Source organism: Pipistrellus hanaki (genome assembly GCF_964339955.1).
Source record: "Pipistrellus hanaki genome assembly, chromosome: 6".
NCBI classification, from domain to species: Eukaryota; Metazoa; Chordata; class Mammalia; order Chiroptera; family Vespertilionidae; genus Pipistrellus; species Pipistrellus hanaki.
Genome location: NC_140508.1, coordinates 41,541,679 through 41,563,352, shown reverse-complemented (window position 1 = coordinate 41,563,352; position 21,674 = coordinate 41,541,679). Strand labels below are relative to the sequence as shown.

General features: G+C 41.6%; 1 protein-coding gene across 2 annotated transcripts in view; it reads left to right on the top strand.

Moving 5' to 3' along the window:
- FECH (ferrochelatase) overlaps positions 1–14,454 on the top strand; it is a 30,549-nt gene extending 16,095 nt beyond the window's left edge. For both annotated transcript variants that reach the window (XM_084888802.1, XM_084888803.1), the window contains exons 6-11: positions 1,923–2,029; positions 5,808–5,906; positions 9,337–9,444; positions 9,852–10,016; positions 12,614–12,673; positions 13,154–14,454. In XM_084888802.1, coding sequence (XP_084744928.1) covers positions 1,923–2,029; positions 5,808–5,906; positions 9,337–9,444; positions 9,852–10,016; positions 12,614–12,673; positions 13,154–13,288 — 674 coding nt within the window. In that variant the 3' untranslated portion in view covers positions 13,289–14,454. The remainder of the gene's footprint in view (positions 1–1,922; positions 2,030–5,807; positions 5,907–9,336; positions 9,445–9,851; positions 10,017–12,613; positions 12,674–13,153) is intronic.
- Positions 14,455–21,674: the final 7,220 nt, after the last annotated feature.

The window sequence follows — 21,674 nt, the reverse complement described above, 5'->3', positions numbered from 1 at the left end:
GGTTTCCTCTGCAAATTTAGGATTCTAGATTCATGTCATTTCCTGTGTTTAACAGGAGCAGGAAAGCAATCTGCCAATGCCTGTCTCCTCAGTTGTGGGTGAAGCTTTTGCTGTCACCGACACATACCTTTGTTTGTATTCTGTTTCAAGGATCGGAGTCAGCACACTTTTACTCCCAAACTGCTTTTGGCTATCAGTGTCTGTTATTTTATTACTCAGGAGAAGCAGAAGGCCGCTGGCAGACCTGCTGTGGTTAGGCGCCTATGAAAACACTTGAGCTCTCAGACATCCTCTGCAGTCGGCACTGTGATTTCCTTTGGAAATCTACCTCTCCAACTCCAGCATGTCCGGTGATATGTTACTGGGGAAGGAATCAGATTTTATAAATACCTAAGCCATACTTTTTGGGGTTTTTTTTTTGGCCTTATTTTAAAAATATATCTCAACATGTAAATGCTCTAAAAATTAGACAACTTAAGAAGATAGTTACTTATATGATGAAGGATCGACTGTGGGTTTCATTACATGACTGGCTCTGTTCGTGTGTTTAAAACACCCAGGGCTGTGCAGTTTTTCTCCAGTCTAGCTCATGTACACACTTCTTCACTTCAGAGATGTGAGAGCCTTCGGGAAGCACATTCATTCTTTGAAATCACTGGAGTGTCTTTTTCTATTGCATCCTGTAGACATACATTGTGGCAGAGCCAGTATATTCTGTATATCCATCACAAGTGATTTTTTTTAGTTATACGTTCCTCCTAATTACTACTTCTGGTAGTTCATGGAATGGTTCTGAGTGACCTAGGGCAACTTATGTGGCTTCCAGAACCTGGAATAGACTCAGCTTGGATTCTCCTGGTTCATTGTATTCTACTCAACAACGTGAACTCATTTTATTTTTTAAAGTTGAGTCTTAGCCTAAGAAAACTAGCATTATAAGTTGGGAACCTAACAGATGAATAGTTCTCATAGTCAGAGAAACCAGTGGATTGGTGTTGGGAAGCATGAAATGTTTTGGAGCTTTTGCTCTACATTCAGATTGAGGAAGAGTCCTTGTGTTAGGATCAGTTTCATAGGATTAAGGCTTGGCCCCAGTTTCAGCTCCCCTAGGCCAGGATAAAATTGTACTGGGGCGGTACCATTTACCTCCTGTTAAATTTTCATAATTTCCCCATCTCTTCCTTAGAAGTATATGTTTTGTTAGATTCACAAGATAAGGTTTTGATACCCATTTAACTTATTCTAGGGGATGATGATAATGTTGTAAAAGCAGATAAAAATATAGAGCGCTCATTGAAACCTCAATAAGCTGCTGTTTTTATCAACAAGCCGTTAAAAAGGATGGTTATAAAGCTTTTATTATAATGTGGGAAATACTCTTCTCATAAAAAATGCCCCAAATACTCAGGACACAAAATTGCATACATATTAAAATTACAACTTTGTAAAACAAGATAGCTAAAAAGAAATATAACTGGAAAGAACTATGCTCGCATAAAACAACGATGTATTAATAAAATGGGAATAATGGCTGGCTTCTTTCCTTCTCTCCCACCCCCTACATTTGCTGTAATGGAGTTGATTACCTTCACGGTGGGAAAATAACCTCGACATGCTTTTAATTGTAAAACTTGGTCGCTGCAAATAATGACCACTAATATTTCATAAATCCATTGCCATCACTAGAAATGACCTCAATAATCTCTGAAAGGCCGTTGAAATGGATTGCTTTTTAGTGATCTTCATTTGCAGGACAGTGAAGTCTGAATGCATTTTAGAGCATTGGGATGATTGTGGTTGGACTGACTCAGTATAGAAGAGGTTGCCAATTTTGAACTTATCATTACTGCCTATATTAGTCTTATTATTTTATCTTCACTGTAGTCAATAGGCACCTACTAAATGGCCCCTGCCTATTTCAGGTAGCAGCTTGAATGCCATTTACAGATACTATAATCAAGTGGGAAAGAAGCCCATGATGAAGTGGAGCACAATCGACAGGTGGCCCACGCATCCCCTCCTCATTCAGGTAAGCCAGAGCCTACCAGCACCCCAGCACCCCAGCTTCTGTGTGGCCAGTTTTTTTTACAGGTGTCTGTCCCTCTGAGCCTCATGGTTCTCTTACTTACATTGTATGCTGGGGATTAAAAAAAGGATTATTGTGACAAGAGAAAATACTTTCAAAGATTAAAGGTTAGACTCTTTTCTTCCTTCAGGTTAATACTGTTAGTCACAAACCATAGCAGAATTACATTTTGAGTTTGGCGTTTCCCAGTGACCAGAAGAACATCAAAGATTACACAAGGTGTTTCTGCTAATGTACATTCATAGACTGAATGGCGGACAAATAAGCCCTCTGTGTTCTGAATCCTTTAAAATATCAAAAATTTTAAAACCTAAAGGTAATATATCTACATGTTCTCAGACATGAAAAGAAATTTAACATTTCAATCAAGAAAGTTTTATATGTTAGAAATTTCAAAATTCTTCTATGCCATTTGTATTTATAATATTTATATTAATAGATGACATTAGGAGAACAGTGAAAAGTACAATTCTAAAGTCAATGGGTTTTTAAAAATTTATTTTATTTTTCAGTTACAATTTACATTCAGTATAATTTTGTTTTAGTTTCAGGTGTGCAGCATAGAGATTAGATAGCCATATCCTTTACACAGTGGTCCCCCAATGTTTCCAGTACCCACCTGGCACCGTACATAATTATTATATTAGCATTGACTGTATTCCCTATACAGCATTGCCAACCTTTTGGACTTCACGGACCACCAGTTGGCTACCGCTGCCCTACACTGCACTTTATATCCCTTAGATTATTTTGTGACTAACAATTTGTACTTCTTAATCCCCTCACCTTTTTCAGCCAGGTCCCCAACCCTCCTCTTCTCTGGCAACCATCAGTCTGTTCTCCTTATCTATGAGTCTGTATCTGTTTTGTTTGTTTATTTTGTTCTTTAGGTTCCACATATAAATGAAATTATACAGTATTTATTTTTCTTTGACTTATTTCACTTAGCATAGTACTAAGTCCACCCATGCTGTCGCAAATGGTAAAATAGCTTTAGCTTTCATTCATTCATTTTAATATCCTTTTTTGCCCTCTGAATACAAGAGCATTGCTATAAATGCCCTATATCACACAGATATAGTTTTGTTCTGCCAGAGGAAGTTTCTGCTTTTCAGATAGTTGAAGTAGGAGAAAAATTAAGTGATTTAGATTTCACCCAGTTTATGTTTCATTCCTTGGACATTCTCTGACTGGCAAAATACCAACTTAACATCTTTTTTAAAAGTCTGAAAACATTTTAAACTCTGTAACCGCTAGATGGTGCTAGACATCATTAAAAGCAGGCCAGCTTGTTTCCTCAGGTTTGTAGAAGTCACGGGTTAACCCTTAGGTTGAAATTAGGTTTCAAGTAAAAAGTGAACAGAAGGCACCTTCCTGGAAATGGGTGTGGTTTGCTTCTGCGCCCCTGTCAGTACCATCGGAGCCCCAGCGAGCTGCAGCTCTTGCTCTCTGAGGCCTGGACTGGAAATGAGGGGTGTTTCAGGTCAGCACTGACATGTGGTAGGGAACTGCGGGGTCTGCACAGCATCTGCCTGCCCTGATCCAGTGAGTAATTAGATTTGCATTAAAATTCAGCCATTTGAAAAGGGGGGAAGCAGAAAGATGGAAAGGTCTCTTAACTGAGGAAGTCCCCGTTCACAAAATGAAAGGGGATCTCAGAGGCATTTATCTGCCCCCTGGATGCTGTGATTGAAGGCTCTGAGAGCCGCCTGCCTCTTTCATTCTGCTGAGGGATTGCGTGGAGAAAATACCGCAGATGGATTCTAGATGATTTAAGTAGCACTTGGACTTGCCCACGGCTCCTCAGTTTTGACGGTGGCTTAGGGCCTGTTGTAAGCCGGAACAAATTGTGTTTGTACTCACAGGTTTGCAAGATGAGAAAAGGAAAAAATATTAAACTTCTTTGGAAACAAAAAAATTGACACGTAGATTTTATTCTTAATATGATGTAATTACATGAGAAACAGAAATAACACACAGACCCAAACCTAGACCCTAACCTAAAACTATAGTTAAAAACTGAAACTAAAAATTTTAAATCAACATTCCCACTTATTACAGGCAGTAATTACATAAAATGGTCATTTTAGTGCCGTTACCCAGCTGTCGGAATAATTGGAGTAAGTGGATGTTCTGGGTTCCTACGTGAACTTCGCAGTGAGCCTCCTCACCTAGGCTTTTGTCCAGAAGTAATCCTTTGTGAGCATCCTTAGTTTCCAAACACTGCAAAGACTACCGGGAAATCCCTTTTTTGTCTGCATCTACTCCTATCACATCCTATAAGTCAATTATACATTTGAAAAGGGAACTAACTCTCTAGGTGCCATTTTGTGCCTTGGAGCATTTATTTACCAATTTTTGAGGGTTCTGTAAAGATGAACAATATCTCAGTGTTTATTGAGGAATAATTTGCTCATCCTAAATTGGTATATATCCACATACCAATGAGTATAAATTTACTTGGTTCTGGTAAATTGTCCTTTATAATGGTTTAAAACCTTTTTATTTGTTGGGCCAGAAGGGGTCAATTGGAGGAAAAAGGGGGCATATGTAATACTTTCAACAATAAAAATTTAAAACAACAATAAAAAAAACACACCTTTTTATTTGGAAATAATTTCAAACATGCAGAAAAGTCTACTGTTTACCTAGATTCACATAGTATTAATATAAACATTTATCTCTGTATATATATATATTTATACATAATTTTTCCCCTGAACCTTTTGAGAATAAGTTTTACACATATTCATATCTAAAATCACTCTATAGATAAATAGCAGGAAGATTTTCTTCTATAACCATGATACAGTATTCAGTTTCAGTAAATTTAACATTGATTAATTTATCTAACCCATGTTTATATTAAAATTTTGTCAATTGGCCCGTTAATGTCCTTTGTAGCATTTGCTTTATAAGTGAAATGACAAAGAATGATTAAAGTGTAAGATGAAAGAAAGCCTCCTCAGATCTGGTATTTCAGCACCTATTGATGTGAGTCGGAAAGTGCCAACTAGACGAAGGGAATTAACTGGTCTGGTCGGCAGAGGTTTGGGGGAGGAGGCGGGCCTGCGTTCTAGCCCAAGTTCCGCAGATGTGACTGAATGGGCCCCCACGCCTGTGCATCTTTCCGCCCTCTGTGGATTTAATGGGAGTTTTACAACCTCTCATCTGTTGTTGTGAAGGTTGTTATGAAGATTGACTCAGTGAGGATATTGGGCTCAGAAGGAAAAGGTCATAAAAATAGATGATATTTTCTTATTCCTCTACTATTTCTGTCTAATGCATTTTAATGCAATATGCCTGAAAGCCAAACTAAGGAGATTCAGAAAGACCCTGTAAGCTGTTTTCCTGCTAACCGAGCAAATGAGAGGTCTTAAAACAACTTCTCCTTCCCATCTGTGTTTCCTTTCCATCTGGAAGTGTGCCCCGCTCCTCCCGGGGGACAGCAGATCCAGAGCGTTCATTTTCAGTGAGCCATTAGCGAGCGTTAGAAGTTTCCCATCAAATTCCCCAAGCCCCTGAACCCGTTAGGAGCCATTTTGATGATGAACCAAAGCAAGAGAGACCGTACTGTTTGCAATTTTTCAAAAAGAGAGTTCCGGGTTTTGAGGGTTGCTCCGACATTTTTGGTGTGGCTCTCATTTTAAAAATACTGTTTTTCCCTTCCACCTCTTTCTTCCCACTTGCTCCTGACCCTCCTTTCCCGGCACTCCCGCAGTGCTTCGCAGACCACATTCGGAAGGAGCTGGACTGTTTTCCACCGGAGAAGAGAAGCGAGGTGGTCATTCTTTTTTCCGCCCACTCACTGCCAATGTCTGTAAGTAAGAACATTTTGTCGGATGACCTCGTGGTAGAGGATTTCTCAGTAACATGGACCCAGTTTCTACAGTGTCCTGAATTCTAAAATCTCAGGCATAATGTGGTGCTCATTTAACTTGATTCACTCCTTGAGACCTAATAATGATTCATTCCGATTATAATATTTATAATTTATAATACTGTGTAAAAATCATAACCACCTGAAGATATAGTCACATATAAGGATTTTTAACAAGTGGCACAATAGACTGCTCTGACCTGCCTGATGTTTTGGCGGCTTGACTATTGGCCCTCTATTCAGATGGGGGCTCTCAATCTCTCTCTTTTGTCCTCAAGGCTTGACAGGGGTTTTCTGAATTCCAGGAAGCGAGTACAGATTGTTGCTGTTTTTTTTTTTTTTTTTTAAATATATATTTTATTGATTTTTTTACAGAGAGGAAGAGAGAGGGATAGAGAATCAGAAACATCGATGAGAGAGAATCACCAATCAGCTGCCTCCTGCACACTCCCCACTGGGGATGCACCACAACCACGGTACATGCTCTTGACCGGAATCGAACTTGGGACCCTTCAGTCAACAGGCGGATGCTCTATCCACTGAGCCAAACTGGTCTCGGCAAGTTGTTGCTGTTTTATAGTCCTCACCTGAGGATATGTTTTTGTTTTTGTTTTTAAAATTGATTTTAGAGATAGAGAAAGTGGAGGGGGGAGAAGGAGAGAGAGAGAGAGAGAGAGAGAGAGAGAGAGAGAGAGAGAGAGACAGACATTGGTTGCCTCCCATATGTGCCCACACTGGGAATTGAAGTGGAAACTTTTTGGTGTAAGGGACGACACTCCAACCAAATGAGCCACCCTGCTGGGCACGATTGCAGTTTAGACTAAGGACCACGCTTGGGCATAGGAACAAGGATGATCCAGCAGGTGTGCCGTCTTAATACACGGAAGTGCTTGGAATAAGCAGCCAGTTTCATCAGCTTAGAACTAGCATCCTGTCCTACAGACATTGCTTCCAAAGCTGGAAAGGTGGATAATTTCATCTTCTTGGGTGTTATCAAGGTTTTAATTCCAGGGCTAATGGCTTTAATGAGAGGCTGGGCCACTCTTCTAATTGGCCTTTACTGCCACCTTGTGGGCACCAGGGTGGAGCCCCGAGCCCTTTGCAGTTTGTTCCTCTCCTACATCTCAGCTAAGCAGTTGCCCTTTCAGCAGTATGTGGCCCTGGAGATCCATTTCTCTCCTCTGGAAGCCTGCCTGTTTCATTCGAACAGGTTCCTAGTCTCCTTTTCTGGCATTATGCAAATCTTCTTCACGTGTCCATCTTCTTTCTCCACCCTCATCCTGTTTGTAACTGTCCTGGTGTGATGAGGCCACGTCTGAAGTGCCAGAAGGAAGGCACTTGAACTGGGGAAGGAAGAAACACATTTTTACACATGAACGTTTCCAGGTGCTGCCTTCTGTTCTCTCACCCTCGGCCCCACTTCTCTTCCCCCGCCAGGTCTGGGCGTGCTGCTCCCAGGTTTTTTTTGTTTTTGTTTTTTTTGTTTTTGTTTTTTTTTTTTGCTTCCCAGGGTCCTGTGTGGGACTGAGGAATGCCATGAAGTTATGAGGATAAGAAAAGGGTGGGGGGAGCGAGGGCTTGCCGAGGAAGAAAATGGATGTAGCAGGCCATTCTTACCCCTACATTCCCTCCCCCCCCTTCATGGCTTTTAAAAATACTTATTATTTGAAAATATTTTTTGCAAAAATAGTGCCATATCCCCTTCACGTGGCTGCACCTGAGGTTGATGCCTCACATAACCGTGAACCATGGGCAGCACTGCTAACCGAAGGCCAGGCTCCCCTTGGGGTTCACCGCTTTTTCACCAGGTCCTTTCTCTGGTCCCGACGGAACCCAGGACCCCTCCTCATATTCAGTTGTCCTGTCTCCTCGTGTCCTCCCATCTGTCTTTGTCTTTCATGACCTTGATAGTTGTGAAGAGTGATTTTGTAGAACGTCAGCTGTTATGTAGCATGCTCTCCTGTTTGGGTGTGTCTGGTCTTTCTTCATGATTACCCTGAGGTTGTGCCTTGGAGGGAAGAATTCCCCAGGGGTGACCTGTCCTCCTCAGAGCATCATCTCGGGGTATGTAATGACACGTGTGCCTTACTGCTGGTGTTATGATGGTTGGTCCTTCGTCACAGGTGGATTGTCCATGGGGTAGTTATTCTTCTCCTTTTTGTAATTAAAAATATCTTAGGGAAGAGTCTTTGAGACTACCCAAGTGTCTTATTTATCATATTTTTGCCCTTTAACTTAACATCCATCACTGGATTTTTTTGCCTGTAGCAATTATTTCTGTGCTTTTCTGATGGTGACTTTGTATTTCCCTCTTTTCTTCTACATTTATCTTTTTAATGGTTTTTAAACTAGTTTATAGTAGATCATAAAATAGTTCATCAGTATTTCATGTCAACAGTATTTTATTGAGAACCTACTATATTTTAGGCACTGTTCTATCCACTGTTACAGAATCTGGGAATGTACAAAATAGACATAATTCTTTGCCCCCAGAGAGTGGAGAAAACAAATAAACATAATACATAAGAAAATATTGTAGTATATTAGAAGGTAATAAGTGTTACACTGAGGAGAAGTACAGCAAGGTAAGCGTGTTAGGGAGTCAGCATGAAACTAAATAATAAATCAGTAAAAATACAATTTTATTAAACACTTTCAAGGTATTAAGCTGTTCTATCAGAAGTGTTTATCAGACATTCGCCGTGCACAAAGCATTTGTCTATATTCCATTGTTGTAGGAAGAGGAATTGGAATAGGTCAAAGAAGAAGAAGAAGAAGATGGAGAAGGAGAAGGAGGGGGAAAGAGAAGGGGAAGGGCAAGAGAAGGAAGAAGAAGGTGCTGGTCATATCCTTCAGGACTTTGGAATCTGAGCCCATGTGCTGCTGCTTTCGTCTCTCTTATTCCACTGGCGTTTACCTCTGTTCTTTCTCTGAACCCCATAAACTCAGTTCTATATGCTGTACACACAGTCTTCTTTTAATTCCTTTCCAAAGTCAGCCACGCCAGTGACTACCAAGATAGAAGTCTCATCCCATATTGACTCCTCCTTCCCAGCTCTGTCATTCATTCCCCTGTTTCAGATGGGGGCACAGATAGACCCATCCTCCATTGTTATACATTGTCAGTTTCCCATGGATAACATGGGACATAGAATTTGACATTTTCTTAGGGTCCTTAGAGATGATTGGCCTTTGGCCAATGAAGAAGTGGATCCAAGGAAATTTGACCATTGAGCTCAGATTGCTTTGTCATTAGTGCAGAAGACAGAGGGGAGGACTCTGGTCCAGGGATTACCTCCTTCAACTGCACAGTCCAGGCTCTTGGAACCCTTCACAAGATTGACTGAACACCCATGTGTCTCTGCTGCAGGTGGTCAACAGAGGGGACCCCTATCCTCAGGAGGTGGGCGCCACTGTCCAGAAAGTCATGGAGAAGCTGGGTTACTCCAACCCCTACCGGCTGGTTTGGCAATCCAAGGTGAGTGGCTTCCACACATTGTGGGCTGTCAGCTCTTTTGAGGACACCTATCTTAGGACTTAGTTATGAAACGGTTAGAGTTGGCTCTTTCATACGCACAGGCTAGGTGTAACCTGATTGCTTGCCGTGGGCAGAAAGAACTCTGCCTGCCAGTCTGATGGGAGGGGAAATGGAATGACTAGCTGAGTTCCATTGACTTACTGTATTATTCCTAGTTGTAGTGACAGAACTGGTATTTATAGCCTGTCATTTCTAGAAGGATTCAAGCTTCAATATGGAAATACCAAAACCCAGTAAAGCAGGTGTAAAGCATGGCCCGTGCTCCCAAGGAAGGTGTGCCCGGAGCAGTGCTGGGCCCGACAGTGGGAGAAGTGGGGCCACTGGGCATGCATCCTCCTTTCTCCTAGGTTGGTCCGATGCCCTGGCTGGGTCCTCAGACAGACGAGACCATCAGAGGGCTTTGCGAGCGGGGCTGGAAGAACATCCTCCTGGTCCCCATCGCGTTTACCAGCGATCACATTGAAACTCTGTATGAACTGGACATCGAGTACTCTCAGGTTCTAGCTAATGAGGTAATGCTGCCGTCTGCCCTATTAATCCCACCACGATGGGCTTTAAAGGGAAACACTCTGTCGGGATCTAATTGTGTAATTCAAAAATATTGCGTGGCATATGTGTTTGCAGGTCCTCGGTCCTCCTTGTTCTGAATAATACTTAATCTGAGTAAGAAATCTGACCACATCAAGTCAGTCCCGCTTCCATGGTGGGGAAGCACTTTTGTGCCATTCTGAATTGGGCCCATTGTGGGCATGGTCACTGTGTTTAATTTGGGTAGTGTGCTACTTGAAAGTAATAAACACTACATTTCCTTAAGAAAAAATAATTGTACTTCTCACCAGTCTGGAGGAAAAAGATTTTATTGTTATATAATTCCTTTTCTTCACTTAATAGTGTCCCTCGGGTTTCTGAGGCATCGAGGAGTCATTGTCATTTAGGAAAAGAGCATGTCATTTTCTCGACCACTTTTTTTTTAATGCACTTAATTAGCTGTTTACTCCTGTGTTGTTATCAATCTGATTATTGAAATTACAAATACCATGCTTCGTGTCTTGTAATGGAAGATGGATGTGAATTGTTGTTCAGAGTGGAGAAAAACTGTGGCTCTCCATCTCACGGCTCCTGAAGGTCGGCCTGAAACCTGAGTCCAATTGATAGCATTGTTTCTGTGGGGATTGTGGAGGCGCTAGGACCAAGAAGCCCTCCCCCGTCTTCTGCTAGAACTCCTGTCCCTGGTCATCCAGAGTGATTGATGGAGGCCTGGCCTCGGAGGATCCTTCTCCCTCTCTGGGACAGGGTGGCAGGTGCAGGGCCGGGTGGAGAGTGGGTTGGAGGCGAGCTTCAGCGAGTACCCAACCCCACAGGTTTTTGTGTGCACGCAGGCCATCAATCAAGCGCTGATGAAGTTAGAGGGTGCCTAAATTACGTGTCAGTAGTTCTGATAAAGAATTTATGGGGAAGTTGTAATTGGCTAAAATGAGGTTTCAGGGCTGTCCATGGATCTCATTTAATGATGCCTTCCGTATCCCACCATGACCTAGGCTAACTGTGGGCTCACTGAGAAGACTTTAAGTGCAGTGTGTACTTTTTTGTTTGCATTGAATGATAATTCACATTCATTCATTTTAGTAAACACATCTTACTAATCCATGGATTATTAGTGACTAATAAATTAGTCCATGTGGAGAATAAAGAAAACCATCTAGCTACAATTTATTATTTTGATGAGAAGATACTCTGTTTAAAGCAATTAACTTTTCTTTAAAAAGTAGTTTGAATGTTTTCCTCAAATAGAAATAACTTCACTGCTTTTTAATAATAAAAATAATAGAGCTCAGACAGTTGAGAGAAGTAAAACATTGAGAATAGAACTCACTCAGAATCCTACCCTTCAGGCATAATATGTTAATGCTTTGGTAAAAATGAGACCCCTTTTTCCTCTATGTGTGTATGTATTTTACACGTTTAACAAAATGGCATTTTATTCCTAATATTTTGTAGCCTTTTTTTTCTTAAAAATATATTATGGACCTTATTAATAAATAATTATATCTAAGTAATAATTTTTAACAAATTCTTAATTAGTATACATTAAAGGTGTTTCTGATTTTTTACTGTCATATACTGCTCTGTGATAAACATTTCCTTTTTTATTTTCCCCATTTTTCTGAGGGTCCATTCCTAGAAATGGAATCTAAATGTTGACATATTTTACTTCATTTCCCTACAGAAATGTGTCCTTCAATGCTCCCATCAGCAGTGTCTAACACTTGGCCACCTCCGGTTACCCTGCTGATGCTGACTTCTCCATGAAGTTTTAGACTGCAGTCTCTTGTTGAGAACTGTGTGTTTACTGAACCTCAGCATTTCCCCAGACCAGTCTTCTGATGTTAATGCTGACTGAAAAGATAAAGCACCTGAAAAGCCATCAGCATTTTGGAAAGGGAAAGAGAAGATCCTAACTACCTGAATAAATAATAATGAGATATTTCTCACTTATTTGGGGGATAATTAACTAGATATTTTTGGAAAGGAGAGCAAGGAAGATACTAAAACAATGCTCAGATTTTTATTTTAGATTTTTAAAATGTCAAGGTATATTTAAAATCCCAACTCTAAATTGGATCCCACCTAGGTTCCATATACATTAAATTAATTTACCTCTTTTGACACTTGGAATCAAAACAGGTATAAAAATGTACTTATATCAACATTCTGCTTACGTAGAGTCTATAAAGATGTGCATTAGAAAGATACAATAAAACAAAAAGAGTGGTAAGCAGACTTAAATTATTTGGGAATTCTATCAAATACACCCTCAAAAATGGTTTGGAAACAAAGCACCTATTGGTAGGTACTGGGTAGGGGGAGAAGTAGAAATTGAAGAGCCATTTTATGATAATGGTTGAAAATCAGCATATGGCTTGGTCCTGTGAATGTTTCATTTCTGAGCAATGTTAGAATTCTTTTGAAGTAAGACTTTGAATTGTGTGTGTGTGTGCACGTGTGTGTGTTCTGTAGCAGTCGGTTTCTTAAAAAAAAAAAAAAAAAAAAAAGCACAAGGAAAATAAAACGTGTATGTGTTTTTCCTCCCTTTTCTCATTTGATTCAGTGTGGAGTTGAAAACATCAGAAGATCCGAGTCTCTTAATGGAAATCCATTGTTCTCTGAGGTATCTCTGGACTTACAACCCTTTTAGTAGAACATATCGGAGAGTAATCCTCTGAGAAACTCGCTCAGAATATTGGTTTTTCTCACATATTAGAACATTTTGAGGTCCAATTAATTACAAAAGTAAAATTGAAATCCTTATCCTCTCACTCCCTTTTCCTTTAGAGAGCCCCCATTTTCTGACTTCTATCCACCTACCACTGTCTGATTTAAAATCTGCCTTTCAGAGACCGACGAGGTTAAGCGGGCGGGGTAAGAGGATTTCACTCTCCAAAGTCTCTTTTTTAAGTTTTCTCCAAGCTGAGGATGCTCGGGAGAGAAAGATATTGTAGGATGTGATTCAAAGGGTTCATCATTCAGATTAAAGGAAACCCCAAGCCACAGTGATTATCAGAACAGATGGGAGAGGAAATGCATGGGTGGGGGAGACAGCAGACTTTTTGTTCTGATGAATCTTTGCCTCTTGTCACCCGCCTTGCAGGCCCTGGCCGATTTGGTGCACTCACACATCCAATCAAACGAGCTGTGCTCCAAGCAGCTGGTTCTGAGCTGCCCGCTCTGCGTAAATCCTGTCTGCAGGGAGACTAAATCCTTCTTCACCAACCAGCAGCTGTGACACCCGCCGGAGGACCCTGTGGGATTAGGCAGATGCCAACCTGCAGATACCTCCCACTCGGAGGAGGCGGCGGAGGACGCATTTAGAGACTGAGGAAGGAAGTCACGTTAGAACACGGACAGCCTTGGGGCACACATGGTGTGATTTCTTGAGGAATGACTCTGAAATCCTTATTGAGGGTTTTCTTCTTTATATGCCAATGCAGTAAACACATATTAGTAAACAAAGTTTCTCATTTGGAACGGCCACTGTGCTACTTAAACCCTGAATTTTAAAAATTTATCTTATGAGATGCACACATATTTTAAATATAGATTTTGGTTTTTATTGCCCCCAAAAACCTGTAAGGGGACGGAGAGTCCTGGCAGTGTGAATGAGGTCTGCTTACAGATCTTCTGCATAGAGTTTTTTTTTTTTTTTTTTTTTTTTTTTTTTTTTTTTTTTTTTAAGTGAACATAGTTGAACAATGCAATATAATTTGGGGAAAAAAAATGTTACCTAATCTTTCCTAGGCCATGGGTTACAGAATGCTGGTGAGGCTGGTGAGGGCTGCTTTTGCCAGTGCTGTGACCTTTCCTGGTCATTTGGTTCTAGTGTATGAACCTCACTTTCTTCACCATCAAACCAAATCAAGGCAGATTCCGCAGGCACACAAGACTAATAAGCGTGTAAAAATCCAGCCTTGGTCATCGGTGCCTGGGGGAGATCTGTGCCACGGGAGAGGGGGCTCCTGCTGCCTCTTGTCTCCGAGGACTCGATGCCGGGAAATGCTGATGATGCCATTCACTGTTCAAGCTCCTCCCAGGACCTGGGGACCTTTCCTTCAATCATCTTTGTCTTGGCTGACTATATTTGAAGAATTATTTTTATAAAGTTAACTGTGTTTTGTAACCTTGAATTTTCTTAATTTACGATTTTAATTACAACATTATATTACATGCAATAGGAAATTTGAAAAGTAGAGAAAAGAAAAATAACCACTCTAATGCAACAGCTAGTACTTCATATTATCTTTCATGTCATTCTTTTCCTGTGGGTGTTTTTAAGGCCACTGTAACCTTGAATTTGAGTGAAAAGTTCTAAAAATGTAGAAATAATATAGGATCAGAGTCTGATCTGTACTTGGGTTTGAATGGATTAAAAAAAAGTCTCTGATAGATCCGTAATGAATTGGTAATGATTACTTTGTCTTTCTTCAGTGTCCTAAAACTTTGTTCTTCAAAAGAGCATTGCTTTGATTTTGTAAAAATTCTGTTCCTGAAGTGGAAGTATTAATGGAGTCATAGATCTTCTATATTCAGGATTTACTATATTAATCAATATTATGACATTATTAAGGTTTTAACCAGTTTGATTCATGCTCTCTGTGAAATCAAAACTAATCCAAATTAGTTAACAATCAAAATTATCGAATCGGGACTTACTTTGTAATGCTTGTACTCTCTTGTTCATAGTTGGCTCACACTGATAGTGGCTCTGAAATTTAGGTAGCATCTATCTATTTTTTCAAGTTGGTTTTGCTATTCATAGATTGTGTTTTCAGATAAAGTACAAAGTAGTTCTTTAGAATTTTCCTCATCTGTTTCCATCAGCTTTTTGGGGAGTAGGTTCAAAGCAGACTTTGAGTGGCTGTCCCACATAAATTGAATTCTCTGGGTTAGTATCCTGGTGCTGAAGGCAGGTTATACTTGTGGCCATTCTCCCCACTTCAGGAAATTTCCTGAGGGCTTACCTCACTTGGACTGCTTTAGAGTCAAATATATTATTATAGGGATGTTATAGAAAATTCCAATTCAAGAGCTCTTGAGAGGGTACCCGAGTCCCCTCATTTGTTAAGGAAGCTTCCAAATTACCCTTTAGCTGTCTGGAGTAATATCACTGATTCTGAGTTGGGTTCTGACTGGCCTTTGTAGGAAGAGGCTAAGAGGGATTTATTGAGATAACTGTCCATGGCATTAGTTTTTCTAAGAAGTGTTACCTCTGACTTATTAACCAAAGATGGGTAAGGGTCATACGTGAGGGTAGCATTTTGAAAGGTCATATGTGAGGGTAGCAATTATTCTTTTTATAAAAATATGTATTTTTATTGATTCCAGAGAGGAAGGAAGGAGAGAGAGAGAGAGATAGAAATAGAAACATCACGATGAGAGAGAATCATTGATTGGCTGCCTCCTGCACACCCCACACTGGGAATTGAGCCCGCTACCCCGGCATGTGCCCTTGACTGCAATCAAACCCAGGGACCCTTCAGTCCGCAGGCCAATGCTCTATCCACTGACCCAAACTGGCTAAGGCGCAATTGTTCTTTTTAGAGCTTATAATAGGCTTTGAGACTTATTATCCTATTTGTCAACTTTGAAATAAAAATGTTTGTCCTGGTAATTAGCCATGCATGGTTGGCAGTTTCTTCAAGCTGCACTTAGGTGCAGACCTGGCTTTAATTGATGAACCAACTTGCACAGAAAACTTGCAGGAGCTGTGATGATGAGGCAGTTTAGTTTGCCAGGGTTACGGAAGGCCCAGCCATGTGTACAGCACAGAAAGAAGCAATCTTCTGAAGAACATGCAGTCTGGAACTACTTACCTTTTTAAAATTGAAAGAAATGTCAACACTCAAAACTTGCTTCATATCAGGAGAAATGAAACTTGTTAAAAAAGCCCTTTAAAGGTTGTATAGTGATATGGTATGCTGACTGAATAGTCAAAATCCAGGACTTTTCCCTGGAATACACATCCTTATATTTCCAAGTAATCCCATGCACAGGGAGCAACTTTCCTTTAGCATTCTGATACATCTTTCCTTATGGCTGAAATTACTCAGACAATGATGGCTACGTAGGTATGCAGAGAATGGACTTTTTGCTCCACGATGCCCAAACTAAGCCTGTCAGAGGTGCATTTTATTAGTAATCCTAAGTTCATGTCATTTACCTGTTTAGCTGCTCTATAAAAATAGGTATTTTTCCCTTGAAAATACACTGACTTGGTGAGATGAGTCTCAGAATGAAGTCATTGCATCCCACCACTCTCAGCTAACCTATTCTCATCAATTGGGTATTTAATTCAAGAAACCCTAACTTAAGGCATGCAAGAGAGTGTTTGCTCAATTTGATGCCACTGTGTTTATCTAAAACATGCTGTTACACCAGGAGGGTGAGCCCACACCACTGAGTAGGGCAGCAGGAAGACCACACCTTCCTGAGCGTAGGTAAGCACATGGGTCCTATTCTTAATACTCTGAAGATCTCCAGGATTCTTTATGCCGATCCCTCCGTATCCGCCCAGGGCCAGGTACCCATTTCCCAGTACACCACTGCTTGTCCATGGGGATGGATGGGGTAGGAGTAAGGGGACAACTTGTGTATCTGTAGCTGGAGGGAAGAGTTTAGAGCTGACTTTAAGGAAAAAACATCTGTGTGTGAGCACGTGTGTGTGTGTCTTTGAGCTCTTTGCCTTGCCTGAAAGACCCCTCTTTTGGAATCCTGATGGTGGCATTAGAAACAGGTTTCCCAACATTAAGTGGAAACTGGAAATCCATTAAGGTGTTACAATCTGGAAAAGAAAATTCTGAGTCGGCCCTAAAATTAGTGCTCTACATTAGTCATTCAGCGTCTCAGTCTAACATGGGCAATCCCCAGAGAAGGGCAAAAGCTAATCATTTCTTTGATGGTTTATAACAATTTTAAATTAAAACATTTTGTCAAGGTCGTGCCCTATAAAGGCTTTGCAAATATTATTCAAAGGAATTCCATTCTTAGTACCCACTAATTGAGATCCCTGTGGTACCAAACTGGCAGTGGGTACCAGTGGGCGCTTGAGAAATGAGTTGATGCTGCCAGTGTTCGCTGAATGGCACTTAGGCAATGAGAGTACCAGGTGGGGCCGACCCTCTGTGGGGTCCCCGCGCCCCTGTGTGAGGTGATTGGCCGTGCTTTGGGAAGTGGGAGCCCGCTGGAGAACACAGCCTTAACGTTGTAGGGCCCAGCAGAGGAAGAACTGCTGTTGTTTTCACTGTGGGAATCGGATTAAGCCTTTCTACAGGGAAAAGGAAGTGGAAAACAAATGCACCCTGTGATAATCAGTTTCTTACAATAAATATGCTTTGATAGTGCTGGCTTAGTTGTTTTTAGCTGAAATCATTAGCTTCTATTTTTAGTATAACAACTACTTGCTAAATTAGTCTACAGTAAGCTATTAAGATGGATGTTGGAATTAAAAACATTTTTGGAAAAAAGCCTGGTTTGGGCCTTTATTAAGAGCCCTTGGGCAGGAACGGGGTCCTGTGTCAGCTGCTTGAATGCTGTCTCTGACCTTCAGGCATTTGGTCTTAGCAGCCTGCCCCTGAAACGGAAGCCCACAGGCAAACTTCTCTCCTTCCAGTCCACCCACTGGGTTGAAGTAATACTTTCCTAACATGTTGAGAATGAATATCCCTACCTGGTTTGGCTTGGAGGCAACCAATTGATGTGTCTCTCTCATATCGATGTTTCTCTCTGTCTATCTCTCCCCCTCCCTTCCACTCTCTCTAAAAATCAATGGAAACATATTCTCGAGTGAGGATTAACAAAACACACACAAAAACAAAACAAAACAAAACAAAACAAAAAAACCACACATACACACACACACACACACCAAAATAAATTAATTTTTAAAAGAAATAATATATTTTACCCTGAGAATTCATAAAGTATTCTGTATTTCTATCTTTTCCTCATTTAAAAAAATATATAAATATGACACAATAGGCTACACAAACCTACAAGCAAGGATGTGCTAGATCATGAGAATCAATTTTTAAAATTCTGGTTGTGAAACAGCATTCATTAAAAATTCTATAACTTGCAATTAAATTGCATTAAAAACAAAGGTAACATAAATTTCACCACTTTGCAATTACTTTACTATACCTTATCATCTTTACTGTAGAGGTTACATATTTCTATTGGACTTACATGATGGAAATATATATATATATGAAAGGCTAATATGCAAAATGTTCCCTCTGGAGTTTGACCAGGAGACTGGGAGTTAGATCACTCCCTATGATGTGCACTGACCACCAGGGGGCAGCATGGAATGACGGAAGGCTCTGATCAGCCCTGATCGCTGGCCAGGCCTAGGGAACCCTACCTGTGCATGAATTTTGTGCATTGGGCCTCTAGTACTATATAATGATCAGATTCTGTGCCTCTTTCCAACTTTAGTGACATCACATTGGTGGCTTGAAATTGGCTGTTATATTGTGGAATTCAGCAAATACTACAAATGAGTACTTGATTGCTTTGTTGATTATCTAGACTTAAGAAAGTGATAGAAAAAATGTTAATAATGCAGATTGAATGTTGTGTCTATAGCCATTACATTGTGAATAGCACTAAAATTAGAACCTTCCATTATTTGAAAACTACTATTATCTGACTTATCCAAACTGAAGTTTCCGCATACAAAGATGTTATTTTACGTTTGCATTATCATTAATGCAAACATTAATATTAAACGTTCATGTCAGTACTACATGGTTGACCAGTTACAACCATAGGTTGGCTACAGATTTGTTGGCCATAAAAGTCAACAAAAGCATTCTTTGAGAATCCAGTGACTACATGGAATTCATAGTAAAGAGCATTGTGCTTTATTATTACTTGTGAATTGCGTTTCTAACCTCTCTTATAGGTAAAATTTATAGCAAACATACGCCCACACATACATGCATGGTGATTTTTTTCAGAGAGCTGGTTGGCGACCATTTCCCAGCACACCACTGCCTTACCGGGACCTTTTCTGGGATGATGGGAAATGATGTATGTGGACCGCACACTGGTATTGTTCTCCAGATTCATAATAGAGAGAGGGGCAGCTCTCTATACATCACTGTCTATTTAGAGTGGAAGCTAACTCACAGTGACTAGATATTATAATCTTCTTAGTAAGATTCCAATCGTCTTCAACAAAATCCCATGGGCCTGCTGCACTGACAGAATCCCTGAGAAGAACCCTCAGATGGCCAAGGTCTGAGGAGCAGGTATCCTCCCACTTCTCATCTCACCGGGCCGTAGATACTGTCAGCAAAGGCCCAGACTCATAGGGACACGAGTCTCTCCCTCTGACCATCGGCTTGGTTCTCTGGTCTCACAGGGGTGGTTTCTTCCATCCGTGCCTCCTGTGGGCCAGACCTTATGACACCCGTGACAGCCAGAGAGACTGAGGTGGAGCACAGCACCCAGAGCAGCCCAGCAGGCTGCGGGGTGTCCTCACTGAACCCCCGGCCTACTCAGGCCAGTGTCAGCATCCTACTCTCCCCACTGCTCTGGCTTCATGGTTCCTATTGTTCCTGAGCAGAGCGATCTTTTCCCTGGGCTGGGCTCTGCAGGCAAGAAGTTTTTTTATTTGTGTCTTTCTCATGTCGAGTTGTGGGCAGAAAGAAAACAACACAACCCCAAACTGCGTCGAACAGTGAATTCCAACCTCTTCCTCTGCCTCAGAACGGGACCAAAACAGAGGAGGCTCCTCTCTGCTGCCACTTCCTGCACCCCCACTTGGCTGCCTCTAGTACTGCTGCGCTGCTTTCTTCCGATTGCAGTCCCAGGTTATCCTTTGCCTCAATCCTTTGATCCTCAGGAGCCAGGGAAATCTTCAGGGCTTTTATGCTGATCCCTCCATATTCCCCCAGGGCCAGGTACCCAGCGGAGCCTGCCTCACCTGCCTAAGAGCTGCGTGTCTCTCCCGCCTCTGGCTGCCGCTGAGTGACTCAAGGTAGCACTTCCAGGGTGTGTGGCAGCGCAGGTAGCGTCACTTCTCAAAATAACTGAGCTGGACTTCCCCAGACCAAGGAGACAGGCTGCACCGTGCTCCTGCCTGTTATTTCCATCCGAGTTAGCACCATCTGGACCCGATTATCTCCTGATCACGTTTCACTCTCAGCTGAGTCATCCTCGAGCCAGTGCAGGTGGAGCAGAGGTGGCCCAGGGAGCCTCTGGAGGTGAGTCAGGGAGCCTCTGGGGTGGCCCACAGGCTGGGAGGCAGAGCAGTAGCAAACCAGCCGCCTCCCCCAGGGGTCAGTCTCAGGGCCAAGGCCCTGGAGTTGTCTGACGCGGACATGGCACCCACTCGGCAGACACGCTTGCTCTAATCCTGGTTTGGGCCCATCAAGTTTGGAAAGCAAAGCACCAGATGGTCTTTCTTTGGCTCTGAGGAAACATTTAAGTGGCCACAAGGAGGGTGAAGAGTAGGCAAATTGTCAAGGTGTGTAAATATTGAAAGTTTTCTGTGTAATAGGTTATCCTTTTCAAACAACATTCACATCCTGCCTTAGTCTATGCAGGCTTAGTCCTGCTTGAAGCAGGGGTCTGGGGAGATGGACCCTCATTTCAATATATGGATTTCTGTACCTGAGAGGATGCAGTGGTGTGCTGGTAGCTATGTAACAACTGGCTCTCTGAGGGGGAAAGGACCCTGATTTATAGCGTCTGCCGATTTCCATGGTATAAACTATAAAGACTCTCATCACGGCAGATCCCAAGCTACCATGGTGTGTCACTGATGGCAGAGCTGGAAAGAGACGCCAAGAGTTGGCTTTCTGGAACCAGTACAAGCAGCTCCATCACACGCCTGGCTCTTATGCCAGAGACTTTGCTTGCCATGTATCCTTGAATGTTCCCTCCCCCAGTTCCTGTCCTGAGCAGAATCCTGGAGAACCTAAGCACTCATGGGGGTGGGGAAAGCCAAAGAAAGAGCGAGGCCGATTGCTTTCAGAACCTCCAGTGCAGCAACGGGAGCTGCAATCAGTGGACAGAGAGAGCTGGGAGCCGGTGTCTGTGGCCTGCCCTTCTGCAGAGAGGCCTGCTGCAGGGGAGGGGGCGGGCCCTCTGGGTTCTTTGTACCATCCTTTCTAATTACTTTTGTATATTTGAAGATCTCCAGGATTCTGAAACCTCTGCTCTGTCCACCTGAAAAGGTTGCTAAGGGGATAAGCTAAGACAGTGCATAAAACCATATTTTAGACAGAAAGGGCTTTGTATCTGTGATGGGCTTTTTAAGCTAATTAACATCTAGGACTATTTGGACATAGTACCTATGTCAAAATTTAAAAAAAATATTTGTCTCATAACAAATTATAAAAAATTAGAAAGTGAGACAAATGGATATAAGGGAAAAATCACCCATAATCTTATGATGCCCATAATCATCCATAATCTTATAATTGTGATGATGCTTATCTCACATATTTTGTGCATGTGCATAACATACTCTGAATTTATAAAAATATTCATATCACGCCCTGGCTGGTTTGGCTCAATGGGTGCTTTGAGTGCTTAGGTTCTCCAGGATTCTGCTCAGAACAGGAACTGGGGAGGAACATTCGAGAAGTTAAGCTTACTGCAAG